Here is a 14,731-nt window from a genome sequence, read left to right as displayed (position 1 = left end):
TTAATTATTCAATTGTACATTTTGGTTTCTCACAGAAGAATATAGATCAAGGGTTAGAATTGTGCTATCTGCCTAAGGCAATCTTTTAAAAATTTGGTACAGCTAAAAAAAAAGCCCTGTATGTTCATATTTGGTATTTTCTTCTGGAATATATTCTTGGAAGGCACCAATGTCATCCTAAGATGTTTCTCAGATAACCGTAACTCTTCTATGACCAGCTCGTTTAGACACCCCAAAAAATTGCTCTTTCTAAATGTACAAAACACATTGGGAATACATAATCAACAAAAAAATTGTAGAAGCTTTCTTTAGCAATAGGGGGAACCTGCAGGCAGAAAACTAGAGTGGGCTTCACTGCAAGCCCCACATGGCTTCGTTTGGAATTTGTACAGACAGCTCTCATCATATGTGAGCCATAGGCGTATATTTTATTTGCTTTAAGTGAAGTCTGCGACACCACTGCAGCCAGAGAGCTTGCGCCTGTCTGTCTCCTTTGACCGTCCTTTCATAACAAAGCGAGTTGCATGCCAAACTTCTTCCTTGTTGCATTCCTGTTCTATACCAACAAATGACGCTCACTGTCATTAAGTGTTGGCCAAAAATATTTAGCCAGGAACTTCTAACTCAATAGTGAAACTCTGCAAGATATGTTGCCCGTAGGCAACAGAGGGAGAGAGAGAGAGAGAGAGAGAGAGAGAGAGAGAGAGAGAGAGAGAGAAATAAATATGGTGTTATTTCAAACTTAACACATTTTCTTAAAAATCACCCTTAAAAGATAGCACAACTCTTCCTGGAGCTGGATTACCTGAAGAGGCAGACATTGTTTTCATGAAAAGTCAAAATGCATAAAGGACTACTTAGCAAAATTTGACTAACCTTTTACCTAACCTATTACTTTAGGGCATATATACAAATTCGTGATTTGTAGCTGGTGACATTGCAAAGCATATTCACTCGAAACACATTCTAAGGATGACACTTCTTGTGACATGCTTTCCCGAAGTGCACAACTAAATGCATTTGTATTTTTGTGTGCATTGCATAAAACTGCATTTTAGAAAAATTGGCAGTTCTGCCCAAAGGGTGAGGTACATAAAGCAATAGCAAGGTGTACTGTTCTGGTAGAGCGCCTAGGGCGGTGTTTTAACCCTTTTTGATGAGCATTGCCTACAGACAACATGCCAGGAGAAATTTTTCTTGCAGCGTTTAGGTTTTGAGTAAGAAGTTTCTGGCTAAATGTCTTTGGCCAACACTGAATGACAGGCAGCAAGCGTCATCTGTTGGTTTAGAGCGGAAACAGGACGAGAAAGAAGTCTGGCATGCGACATGCTTTCTTTTCAAAGCACGGTCAGGGGAGACAGATGGATATGTGATATGTGAAATATGTGATGCAGTGGCATCACATATTTGATGTAAAGAAAATAAAATGTACAGCTATGGCTCACATATGATGAGGTGTCTGTACAAATTCACCTGTCTTCACCCCAAGCCATGGGCGACTTGGGGGTGAAGCCCACTTCCAGTTTTTAGCCTAGTTTCCTTCCCTATACTGAAAAAGCTTCCACAAAATATTTCATCTTTTCATTGATTATGCTTATGCTCAGTGCATTTTGTGCATATAGATATAAAAGGTTAAAAAATGTTTGGTATTTATATGTGTTTAAGGATAAACAGGGGTGATATATCAGTGCAACATACAATACGAGGCAACTGCTACTACACATCAGAAGCCGCAGCCGGGCAATTACCAAGCATCTCGGGACGCTGGCATAAAGCGTGCCACCAGCGGTGTCACACCTTAAAGGTGCTCGAGATCAGACTGACACAAAACCATTGGTGCTGTACATGTGCCCAATGAAAGGATTAAATAGTTTTAGAAAGGTATTAAAGAACCTTGGTTTTACCTAACATTTGCTGTCCTTTCTGCTCAGACCAGTGTATGCACCGTGGTTATGCACAACACTCGTGCTAGCAGCGGAAGGCTGCACACTATCCCATACCCCCTCCCCTGCACAGCTTATTGAGCAGTGTGATGGTGCATCCACTTGCCAGTGTTTTGCAGCCAAACACACTGTGAATCGCTTGCGTCACTAGAAGCTGTCTAATGCTTTGCGTGCACGCTGTGCATGTGTTGTCACTCCCGTCATGGTGGTGGCAACAGTGAAAATGCACTTCGAGTGCCTGTACAATTGCCATCAAAATAAAAGTTGTTTTAGGGCTTTCTCAAAGGGGCCCGAAACACGTCTTCCAGAGACCTGAAAAACACACTAATGCCTTTTAAGAAATACATTCCCACAGAAATTCTTCAAAAGGACCTAACACAAACGTAGATATTAAGGATGCTTCTCATCAGGGGTGGCAGTGATAGTGATGGCTTGCCGATTATACCTACATCTTCTAGTTTCATTCTAAGGCATGTTTACAGCAACCTTTACTTCAGGTCGCTGCGAGTGGAACCAGCCACATTTGTAGAAGAAATGCTATGAGCGCCGAGAATTAGGTGTGGCGCCCTCTTGCGTGTGACATCACGGCCTGGACGCCGCTCGATCCGTCTCGCTCAGCAGCCGCGCGCGCTCGTTCCCTTCATGTATGCTTGGGGTATGGGTGGCTCGAGCCGCATTTATTGAAGGGTATGTCGGCTTCTTTCTGCTGCCATGCCTGAACCACAGTTCCTTCTCCTAAAGCATGAGAGTCAATAAAATTGGGGCTTGGATATTGCAAGCTATGTAGCGTTGAACGGGGCTACTGGTTTTACAATGCATATATGCGCCGTGTCTGTCCATAAATTTTGCGTAAAAAGAATGTCTGCAAATTCAATACGCGAAGTTGTGTACGATGCTTGGCTAAACACTTAACATTCCCTTAGAATTCAGCTGTGAGAGACATTGCATTTTACATGAAAGAAAAATCTTGGTAATTAGCGCCAGCATGTTATCCGTGTTAGAAAGACATTGCCCAGCGAAGCTGTCATCATGATTCCCAAATATGGCCATTTATTAATGCGTAAAGGCCCAACCACACGCGGTGAATCGTGCGCGCCTGGCTGCGCGTCACGCGTCTGCGAGGCCGTACGCGCCTGTCCTACGCGTCTAGAGAGGGCAGACGCGCAGGAAACGCGCGCGTCAAGGAGGTCTTGATCTTGGGCGTCTGTTTGAGCGTACGCGACGGAAGTGGCAGCTTGTGCACCGACGTCACGTGGGCCGCATGTACACTTCCGGCGGTTCGGAAAGGTTGTTGAAGTTTCAGAATCGTGCGGAGACGCCGGGAGTCGCTGCTGGTTTCGTGTCGATGGAGCACAGAGGCTATGGAGGCGATCAACAACGAAGCACTGATCGCCTGCGCTGAGGCTCGACCTGCGCTTTGGTAGCAGGCGAAACACAAGCGCCACTAGAACAAGCACTTGACGAGGTGGTCGTGGATCGTCATTCCCAACGCTGCCGATCAGGCGAGTGCTCGGAATTTTATACGGGCGTCACAGCGGAGCAGTTTCAATCGCGATCGAGCCCGATCGGGGTCGGATTTTGTGATCACGATTGCCTGTACCGCGCAATGTGCGTAGAACCGATCGTGATCGAGAAATTTGATCGCGCTCGATCGCCATCGAAAGCCTAGCTGTGTGGCACTGGTATAAGCTGACTCTCTCATCAGCCGACTCGCAGATGTCTAAAACGCGTTTCATCTGTGCAGATGACGTTATCCCAGCGCTGCAGAAGTGATGGAAGTCCGCGGGGAATAAATTTCGGCGCCTGGGAATACGTTTCAGAAAGAAAAGAGCCGCGCCGTGCCAGACGACGTTCAGGACGACGTCATCTGGCTGTTTTTCGACCAGATGATGTTTCTGCGCTACACAATGGAGTGTAGACCGTAAGTGATCTTGAAGTTTCCACCTTAGCCGGCGTGTTAAAAATGAAACACGGGATTTTAGTGCTTTCCCTTTACCACGTTCACCGGCGATGCCGTATGTTTGTGTTATAGCTGGCAATGCACCACACTTATGGGAATCGACGCAATATTGTGCTTACACAAGCAAGTCGACGCACAGTATGCATTATATTCAGCTTTGTCTAATTGGCGATAAAATATTTGTGCTGCATCGCCGCTCCGATTATCGCATATTTCGTTAAATATGATCCGGTGAGGGGACATACAAGCAGTACAAGAATAGCTTTGTATATTTATTTAGGTACCCACAAAGCCAGTTTGGCTTTGCAGTGGGGAGCAGAGAAAGCAGAAATACAGGTACAAAATAACAAGTAAAATAGCACTTAAAAACCTAACAGTAAATCATAAGACAGAAGTACAGAGAATATCACATACAAATTAGCAGGATGAATAAAAAGAAAAGGGCTTGCATGATGCACACACAAAAACAAAACACAAAACATGCAAGTAGTTTTTTTTTATTCTGTGCACTGATCCTAGAAGGCAGCGTGCAAGTCAATGGCCAGTATTTAACTGAGTATTGAATGTTGCAATATTCATGTGTACCTTGGGCACTTCAATGCACAGTTTTAATTTTGCATTTTGTTGCTTGCCAGCAGTGTGCAAATCGGTGCTTCATCACAGACCCTCAAATATTACCTAGCTTGCTTAGGGATTCATTCAGTGTCATCATGCTGTAGGAATAAATGCGCCATAGTACTGACGACATTGTCAGCAGTGTAATTGATAATTCTTTTTGTGTCTGCTCAGCAGTGTCCTTACCTAATTATCAGCCTGCGGTTATTCTGCAGATCCCAGGTGGTGTGGTTACTCGTTTAAGCGAAGCTTTCACGATGTTTGTGGAGAACGCTGTTCCTGCTTAGCAAAATTTTCAAGGAAGGACTAGATGATCCAGTTTAACACATTCGCACTGTGCAAAAAATGGTTATTGAAATTTTACATGCTAAAACCACGATCTAGTTACATTATTTTAATTGGTATTTGCATTACGTCCAGTACTTGTCACTCGTGCAACACAGTAGCCAGTAGTCAGCTGGGATGACAATGGTTCAACGACTACATTAATATCAACATGAGGCGAGCTATTTGGCAAGACAGTAGGAGTGGCGGTAGGAAAGTCCAGAGAAGAGGCAAAAAAAGCTTGGCTGTAAGAAACCTTCTGGAAGGGTTTGCTCGCTAAGGTCAGCTTTGCTGGGCCAAAACACCCTTTACAAGGCAGATGGCAAGAAGGCAAACATTATTAGATGTAACTTCCTAAATACAAACAACAAATGCCCTGATTACTACGTACACAGCTTCACACTGTGTTTAGACGTACATTCAGTTAAGAAAAACAGTTTAGAATGAGATGAAGTTTACAAACAAGTGAAAGGAAAACAAAGTTACAAGCCAAGAATGTTTCCAGTAGAAAAACTAGAACAGGAGAGAGCCTTATACTAAAGCAAGACCTAACAGTACTACTATAGTACTCTATGTTTAGAGAGTGCAAGCATAGGTCTTTCAACATGAAATTTATTAAGTGGTTTTACTGAGTAAATGTAGTGGAATGCTTCCTGCTAATTATTTCAAAACTGAAACATTCCAAATATCATGCACTGTTTTGAGTAGAAGTAATCACTAGGCTTTAGGCATGCAGATCTCGTAAGAACTGCTTAAATGCATCACAAGCAAAAACAGAAAAAGATACAAAAGCTACACTTATGCGCATGCAGAAACTGTTCATTCTGGTTGTATAGGCAAGCCACTTTTGTCCCTACAAAACTGATTCAGAGCTTCAGTGTACGCTAATAAAATCACACACTAAAACAAATGTGGACGGATTTGAGCCTTCATGTATTTTTGCATCCAGACTGGCACATTATTTACACATTGACAGTATGTGCAACCCTTATTACGCTCACATGCAGGATGTCCGCCAACCTTCCACCAGTGCCCCCATCGAGTGAGGAGGGAAGTGCTGCAGACATCTTAACAAAAAATGTGCCAGTTTTCCAATCTGGCAACACTTGGTAGTGCCATCACCGTCAAGTGAAGAGTCACAAGCGCCAGCATCGACTCTGTCTTCGGCGTCGCATGAGTCTGTGGAGTCTCAGGGCATTTTAGAATCTCTTGAATCACCGATGTTTCAAGAAGTTCTGGTTCCTGAGGATTCTGAGGCAAACCACAGCAGTCCGCAGTCAGAAGCATCGCTGGCTTCAGCAGTCAGTCGTAGGCTGGATACGTTAGGAAGCATTGCTTCTGAAGCAAAGTCAAGGGGGAGGAAAAGGAAAAAGAAAGATTAGAGTCAGTTAATATTGGAGGAATTAGGCAATGTTTCAAGTGCAATCAAAAGATGCAAACCACAGGACGACCTCGAACTTTTGCCGTCTCTCTGCTCAAACACATTAGAGAGGTCAGTGAGGATACGCATTTCGACATGAAAATTACATTGATGCAAGTAGGAGAGTCATTCAAAGATTAATGTTTTTGAATGTATACTTTTTGTATAATAAAGCCAAGAGACAATGAAACAAAAGCAAATCATTGATGAATTTAATTACTTTATATCGAAATGGAAAAATAAGGAGGAAAATGAAAGTATATAAGAAGGTAGCTTCTCACTAATGGGAGACAAACCCACAAACTTTGAATTATGCTTGCATTGCTTTACCAGTAGAGCTGCAGCAATGGCTATCCCTCTGCAAACTTTCTTGGGCCTGAATGTGCATGTACTGCATCTCACCCTGGTAGTGTTAGCCAACGCTACTCATGCAAGAACACTCCAAGAGCCTAATCTAGTACACATAAACATTCTATGAAATTGATGGTGGAATAGCCTCCAGCTCAATTGGTTTTGGTTTTGGTTTTAGCTCCCACCAGTGGCAAGTTATATTTTGACCACTTTCATTTCCCTTCTCCTTGTGATGTTGACATTACAAATAAAATGAGTTATTTTCCTTTATGCTTTATATATGTTTCCTTGTCTGTTGTTGTCATGTCAAAGCCCCTCAGCTCTTCTTTTTTGTTCATTTTACATTGTGTTGTATCCATATTTTTGTGCGGTATTCAAGAATTTCATAAAGTTGACATCTGTGGGCCTGGTTGGCTGGCCATTGCTGCTGTAGAGATGTGTGAACATGTTTTAGCAACACACCTACGATAAAGAAGCACTGACTTGCAACTAAAGGTTTGTTGTTGCAAGACAGATGTTTATCGCTTTCATCTGTGTTTACTCATTCAGCCTGTCTTGCAGCAATGAACCTTTTTGAGTTCACCACCTGTGCATGAAGAGTTTGAGCATGCATGTAGAGATGCCTGTACATGCCTGTAAATAAAAAAAATGTAATGAACCTTCAACCAGACCCCACTGAAAATTTCGGTTATATGCTGCAAGTTGTAAAGCCTGTCGGGGCGTTCTAGCAGCGCAAGCATTTTTCATATTGTTTTATTATTATTGGAAGAGGTAGCAGAAAGGCAAAAGTCTTGCCACCACATAGCCAGGAGGCGAGGTTCACTGCCAACATAGACAACCTCTACCTCTCCCACAACTATCATCCACAAGCCACATTGCTTGCATTTTTTTTCTTTGTGTTCCGTGGCTCAGTTCCAGAGTTGGTTTTGCATGTTCTGCATTGGATGTTTGGCCAAAGTCTTTGTACGTAATCAGTGACATTGAAGGCAGTGTGTAAATGAGACATTTATACGTATGACCCTGCTTCACTGGCAGGAAGCAGGGCTACCTGACGGGAGCCGTGAACAGCATGTGAGCTTTAAAAAATTTCTTAAGCTGAAAAAAATGTAAGAAATTTCTGCGGCTGTCGTGCTGTTCTGCAGTTGTTTAATACTTTGCAGGCACGATCGCCACTATATGACTTACACACCACTGCAGAGTCTAGCCGCCTCAATCCCCACACAGTAAGTCAAGGCAACGCATTTATGTCTTACCGGGATGCCAAGTAGCTTGAATGCAAGTTGAAAAAAAATTAGCATGTTTCAATTGTTTGAATACTAATTATGATGACATGATTTTTCTTCACAATGATCTACATGGCTGTGGGGGGCCCTTTTCAGGTGACATACGATCAAAATTCATTTGTGTAGGTTAGCTACCACCTTTGTTTAATACTACATGTGCAAGCATACCTCAGTGCATGTTTTACAGGTTGCGCAAGGTCAAAAGCACTGAGGTAGCTTTTGTGCGATGCCAGTCGATGGCAGTTTTTTTTAGAGTTAGCCGTAACTGTTACACTGGTGATGCAGTAAGTGGAAACTTTCAGTCTCTGTGCTCATGCGATCATTTTTTTCTTGTATTTCTTTTCACGCGCATTGTCAGTACCATCATTACTATTTCTCGTTTTGTATCAGCATTTCGTGTCCCATTTTTTTATTTGTTTATGAGTTAATAAATAGTTAGTTGTGTATAATTCTGTATTCTGTGGAAAGAGAGAAATAAAGATGATTATTAATATATTATTATTATTATTATGTATTAGTATTTTTTATGCACGCTCATTGTCAGTCGTTTGCTTCAATGTTTTGTGGCTCCTTCCTGATTTGGCTTCCAAAAGGCGGCGGGCAGTAATATGTAAATAAAATAAAATAAATGATACATTAAATGACAAAGAAACGGTGTTCTGTATTCCTGCAATCGCACATTATTACTCTAGGGGCAACTGTCCTTTACCAACCTCAATGCTACAGCAAGTCGTTCTCCAGGCTCCAGGGGTTTCTCGAATGTGGTGCTGCCGTGTGAGGGCCTCTGCTAAAAAGCTCAATAGCTTGTCCAAGAGCTGCGGCGCCTTGCGAAAGAACTTGTAGAAAAATCCGTGGTCATCCTGACGTATCCGTTGCATCTGTAAAAAATGGTGCATTATTGCCTGGCAGCAAGACCATGCCCTGCCCATATACACGCGCAAGTATCAGGAGCTGTACACTTTTCACAGACACACACGTATAGCCACTAGCCATCATTAATTTTACCCCCTGCTTTGTTTATGTGCTTGAATACAAACAGTGGTTCGGCAAAACAGGAGAGCCAGTCAACGGTATATTAAAATCGTGCGGCCACTGCCAAGAAACTTCCGAAATTAGTCGCACAGAATTTTAACCTGCCCCCCAGGTCACAATTTAATTACATTACACTTCAGATTCTACAGTCACACTTCTGAGAGACAGAAAATATAGGAAATCGTATCTCCTCCACAAGCTTCATATAAGACAACCAACACGTGTAAAAAGGTGTTCTTGAATCTATGTGCTATACTAATGGCACAAATATAACTAGCAGTCCTTAGCTTTTTGTAGGGGTGTGCTAATACCGAAAAGTAGATTTAGAATCGAATCAAATGAAGAAAAAATATTCTGGATATCAAATAAAATATCGAATAGCAGAAAATGTATTACAAAACTTAATCCTTACAAATTTTGTGCAAGAAAAGAGGCTGCTACACAAGCTCTGTGTAAACAGTATGGTCTACTGTTAATAATGAAGGGAGCCCCAAATTAGTATTACAGATTGTCTGTTGAATCAAGCGCTTCCCCTCTGACGCTGAACAGTTAATGACCGTATGTCATACGGCATACACGGGTTAGACAGACGGCGGTTGAAACGTCGTGAGGTGTTGTCACCACGTATCCAATATACTATTTGTATGCTTCCGGCGGCTAATCAGCCCGATCTTCGCCTATGCTTTCGCGCTTTCCGCACTACACCCTGCTCTTGTCGTTCCCACTGTTCGCGTGCGTCACGTTATCGTTTCGATCGGTGCTGTCAACCTGGACGAACCTTGCACCGACGACGCGATGCTGTTCTGCGAATTGGGCGTTCGCGCTCTGCGAGTACGATCCCCGCATTACTACTTTAACCCTTTCGCTTATGCGCGCACTTAAAAACGCTGATAAGTAATTGCTGTCCTAACGAAGATAAGTCTCCATGTCCAAACACTGGCTCCTAGTTCTACCACTGTAGATCATCGAAAGGAAAGAAGTTACTCACAGCCGTAAAGTCCTTCTTCTTTACGCAGTTGAAAGACTGGCCGGACCCACCAACGTCGCCGCCGCAGAGGCCGCAGACGCTTTCTGCGCTCCCGCCGCCGTTGCAAGAGCAGCAGCAGCAAAAGCTTCTTTCTCATGTGGTACATTACGGGGAGAGAACGCTGATGCCGGCGAAGCAAGCGGCTAAGCAAGGGCTCGGCAGCAACGTCGTGCGTGGTCGCGCGCAGATGTCAGCTGCAGTTGTGAGCAAGCAGACGCTATCGCGCGTGATGTTGATAATTGATGTAGCTTTTCTTGCCATAAGGATGTATAGATACGAACAGCGTGCGTTTCTCAACTTAAAAACAATGTACTAGCTCTAACATTGATAAATTAAATAAACATGGCTAGCCATAAAGAAATTAAAGATAAACTTTTCTCAAAGCCAAAGACGACCGTTTCCGCCATCGCTGGGCAGCTGGTCTGTCAGCCCTGTGCTACGCGCAGCGAAGCGCGCACGTGTGCGCGTATCGTGTGGCTGGACGCCCTTCCCTTCATCACCCGCGTACGCGCACGCATACGCGTACGCTTACGTGTACGCGTAGCGAGACGCGTATCCCAGGCTGCGTGTGGTTGGGCCTTAAGAGAGTTAGGTGCCCATTTTTTATGGAAAAGTTTGCTGCTAGTTTCACCCCTCTCTGAAACAGGCCTCCAAAAAACGAATCGCTCATGGCTGCTAACACGACGGCGCGTCATGTAGAGTATTTACATAGCTAATTCACAAATGCCATAGTAGCAATCGCCTGAGAGAAAAGTTTCGTTGTTAAGATCGATAGCCAATCAATTGCAAGCGATGAAATGTTTCATAGTGGCCCTCAATAGCCTTTATCGACAATATGGCACACCCACCACGCAACGGTAGCAACTGACTGTCGGTATGGCGAGGCACGCTTTGTTCGTGAAACCCGTCAGTTCACTACAATTTCGAATTGAAACCATAAAGCAATTTTTTACAGCTCCAATTGGAATGGCTAAAATATTCTCGAGCTACTACAGCGCAGCTTAGATTGTCTAGAAAAAGAAAATTCAAGCCCTTTCTGTCTCACCATGTCTCAATCCAGCGTTGTTTATGCAAACGGAGAACTATTCACTTCGTCGGTACATAAAAGAGAAACTCACCCAACTGCAGGCAAAATAATGTTTGCTCCAATCCAATCGCAAACATTCATAAAGAAAACACCACAAGACTAACATATATATTCACTTAATTTTGACCCTCCACAGGGGAATTATATCTTCAATATGTCCCATACTACTAATGACTGATACTTCGACTTCCTTCTGGCTGCAGCATGCGGTCCAACAGGCATATTTCACTAAAAAATTTAGGCCGAGCAGCCTGTGTCAGTTCGCCAAACAAATTCGTATATTCCTCAAGGAACAAGCACCAGTAAATTTCTCAAGTGAGTTGAACGTGTAGCACAGAAAAGGGAATATATATTGGTACATTCCATTTTGTATTCTGTATATAGACGTAAGCCTTCATTAGCTTTACTTCAAATTACCGCTGCTTAATATAACCACGTGAAGAACCGCCTAATTTTAAGAAGCAGTCCAAGAAGCAAGTTGTGCTTGTAGAACCTAACTGCAGTATTAGTTAAGACCTCGTGTTACTGCCGAGCGTTTCTATGAAGAAACACAAAAATTCGATATTACACCATGAACTACTCGTCGTGAGCAAACCAGTTTTAGCGGATTGTAACTGTTGTAGAAGTCATATATAGCCAGCGTCTGTGACATACTTGTTGCACCGCGGCAGGTATGGTATCATAACTGGATTCTTATTTTTTATGTTTTTGCGGTTCTCGATTGAAAAACCCGCAATGGGTTGATCCTACGCCCCTTCGGCTGGCACTGTAGCGTTGGCTTCAAGAGCTGCATTGTCGTCTATGAAATAAGCTCTTTGAATAAATTTTCGCAAATGAAGACGTCGTAAAAATATATTTGAGACGGCCGCCATAAGTATACAAGCAGAGAGAACGAGGGCGAGCAAACAAACACCGCAGAAAGCGCCCGGACACCGCCCGAACTGTAGCAGACGACAGGCGTGAGTCCTTGCCCTGACGTCACGCGAGCGGTGCTCGCAGCGCCCCTGTAGTTCGTTCTCGGGGCTAATGCTGCGGTATGGCTCCAACCAACAGTAAGAACCAGAGGTCATGTCCGGGACTCTTTTATGGAGGTTCGCGAGCATCTTTTGAGGTGGGCCAGACAAAGTTGCCGGAGGAGTACCAAGGGAGTGATGATGTGTTGGGTGGGAGACATTTAAAACTGCCACTTCCCTATTTCCTAGAAAATCTGTCTGGGTGCACATGTGTGTGCGAGCCTGCAGCTTGATAAATGGCAAAGAGGAATCGTGGATTAACAGAGTAAATGCATCTACACAGTACTGTATCGAGACCAAACTATTGACAACAGTGCTTCCACACTAGCCCATTCACTGCTACAAAATCTTATGAGCTTGTCCCCATGATAGTTTGTCAAAAGGTACAGACATGGAAAAAGCTGGGCTGTAAATATTTCTACACCAGTGAACTGGCGTCTACGTAGCTTGCACTGCTGTGAACCTAAGTGAAGCTAGTTTGAATGAGTCATACCATTTCCATGTTAATGGTGCAATATAACGAACTCACTTGTGGTAGATGCATCCTCACATCAAATTTTGATCTTTTGCAGAAATAGGCACATTTGTTTAAATGTACCTTACGTATATTTATACCCCGAGTCAAATTATCAAGTGCACTAAATATATTGCCAGGCTTTAGGCCCCTTCACATATGGTCACTACTACTGTTTTAAAAGCATACGGGTTTGGTTTTTCAAGCCACTGAAGTACAAAGGCACTGGCAGTTTAAAAAGCATCAAATTTTTATCAGTGGCATGGCGAATTGCACGAGGACATAGTAAACCTATGACAAACGCGTCATGCTGTACCTAATTAAGCACAGGTAGTTCATTCATACTAACCCATTGCAAGCAATTTTTCTACAGCCGCGAACTTTAGATGGATGTGGCTGTCAAAAATATTAGGACATGCACAGTGGCGTGTTGTTTCTGCTAAATGTTCGCATACTCAAGTATTCACATCACAGCACAGAATTTACTTGCCAGAACATTGAGAAGCGCTTTTTAAAAGAACTTTTTTTTCACTTCAGCTGATACGTATCAAGCTACTCCAGCTGTTGCATAAATAAGCGTCGACTGTTCCTATCAAAAGACATGTAACGAAAAAACTGAGTAGCAACAAGCCGGGTCAGATCAAACTTGTTGCCACTAGCAGATTTCGTTTGTCGCGAACATTAAACGCAGAAATACAACTTGGCTTCAACTTCGTACCCCTATACAGTAAATCTCTGCGCGATAAACATGGTTTGAGTAACATCTTAAAACCAGCAATGTTCCGCGGGAAGCTCATAGTCAGCTGTGCGTCTACCACAGCTATGAAAACAAGGCTGAAGTGCGAAATACGTTTAACAATGCTAATCGTCAAGAGAACTAGATCACGATCACTAGACTATAATTAAACATCACTTCCCTACCTCCTTTGCACAGTAACATAAGCTGCGTATACGGTACTACCAATTAAATTAACTATTCGTGTAATACACATTCACGCATCTAGCTGATTTCATGGCCTTGTCCGTGATCTCGTCTTGCGCAGGGATGGCCGACTTATCGCAGTGAAGAAGTTTTTTATGGTGCATATATTAAAATGAAACACGCCCGAGTAGAAAAACTGAAATTCCACTAAACACGAAATTATTTTAGTTTCTGCCTTGTTTACCGACAAGCCCACTCCAGACAAAACATCCAACAGTCTCAACTAAAGGGAATAAGCAGTAGGCCTAGCAAGGGCGACGTTCGTTCCATTTCAGACTGAACAGTTAAGCGTTTCAATAACCACCGATCTAAGCCCGAGTTACTGCAGATCACAGAAGTTAGGATGCTCAGTTCTCACGCTGTTCTGCCACAGCTACATCACTTGAAATCAACTCGTTCCCCACTAGAAGAAAACGAAAGATGCCAGTAGTCTCCCGGCAAAATCGCGCACGAGACAGCCTATGGTCCAGCGCACAGCAAGCACGACTCAAATCAGAACACACCATGCATAAAAATAAAATTAAAAAATAGTGTCATAAACATTTGGCATTGCTACTTACTTAAAAAGTCAAAAAAGAAAAGCTGCTGAATAATCCTTCAGCCTGCTCAGTTAAACCAAGACACGCGAGGCACCGGACAACCGGCCACCAAACCTATGCCTAACTTAGAACCGCCACCCAATGCAATACAAACAAAATACGTTGAGGCACCGAGTGGCGCTACCAACGTAACTCCTCCTCCGCAGATTTTTGCGACTGTACAGCAGCGCCAGCACTTTTTTTTTTTTTTTTCTAATCCACACAAGCAGACCTTTTCTTGAATACAGACCGCGAACTGTCGCGAGAGGGAGATTTCAACTTAACGTTCAAGATATTTCAACACGAACGATGCGGGCACTTAATTAAATGCAACGTTTTCATGTAGGCAACGGTGCGTGCGAATGACGTGAGCGTGCGAACGACTTGAAAGTCAGGCTGTTAACACACTGCGTCAGCTTATGGACACTACTCCGAGGCACGTGTTGTAGCACCGCAATGCTCACCGACCACTGCAGAAATTGTGAGTACCCACTTAAAAGCGATGATGAAACTGCAACATGCTTTTGTGGGTAGCCTTGCTGTACAGACTACCTACAACATCATTTGGGATTTACCTTAGTAGCAATGCCCGTATGACAAAG

General features: G+C 43.3%; 2 protein-coding genes and 2 long non-coding RNA genes across 10 annotated transcripts in view; 2 read left to right on the top strand and 2 right to left on the bottom strand.

Moving 5' to 3' along the window:
- LOC142591543 (uncharacterized) overlaps positions 1-14,731 on the bottom strand; it is a 124,473-nt gene that overhangs the window by 66,451 nt on the left and 43,291 nt on the right. The gene's annotated exons all lie outside the window — the stretch shown is intronic.
- On the top strand, positions 3,005-8,394 carry LOC142591593 (uncharacterized). Its single transcript, XR_012830461.1, has 3 exons — positions 3,005-3,445; positions 3,688-3,864; positions 5,850-8,394. It is a non-coding gene; the product is annotated as an uncharacterized LOC142591593 (long non-coding RNA).
- On the bottom strand, positions 4,161-10,471 carry LOC142591582 (uncharacterized). 3 transcript variants are annotated; one of them, XR_012830458.1, is made up of 3 exons: positions 9,917-10,470; positions 8,610-8,774; positions 4,161-6,180 (listed from the first exon to the last, which is right to left on the bottom strand). It is a non-coding gene; the product is annotated as an uncharacterized LOC142591582 (long non-coding RNA). The 3 variants fall into 3 exon arrangements; XR_012830459.1 differs by having other exon boundaries at positions 4,161-6,177; XR_012830460.1 differs by lacking the exon at positions 4,161-6,180 and adding an exon at positions 8,459-8,479 and having other exon boundaries at positions 9,917-10,471.
- The window catches only part of LOC142591560 (VPS9 domain-containing protein 1-like), a 106,148-nt gene continuing 105,782 nt past the window's right edge, over positions 14,366-14,731 (top strand). The window contains exon 1 of one of the 2 annotated variants that reach the window (XM_075703875.1): positions 14,366-14,610. In XM_075703875.1, the coding sequence (XP_075559990.1) occupies positions 14,586-14,610 (25 nt within the window). In that variant the 5' untranslated portion in view covers positions 14,366-14,585. The remainder of the gene's footprint in view (positions 14,611-14,731) is intronic. The other variant, XM_075703883.1, reaches the window with a different exon arrangement.

The sequence above is a fragment of the Dermacentor variabilis genome, chromosome 1 (assembly GCF_050947875.1).
Source record: "Dermacentor variabilis isolate Ectoservices chromosome 1, ASM5094787v1, whole genome shotgun sequence".
In the NCBI taxonomy this organism is placed as follows: domain Eukaryota; kingdom Metazoa; phylum Arthropoda; class Arachnida; order Ixodida; family Ixodidae; genus Dermacentor; species Dermacentor variabilis.
This window is presented reverse-complemented; position numbering and strand designations above follow the sequence as displayed.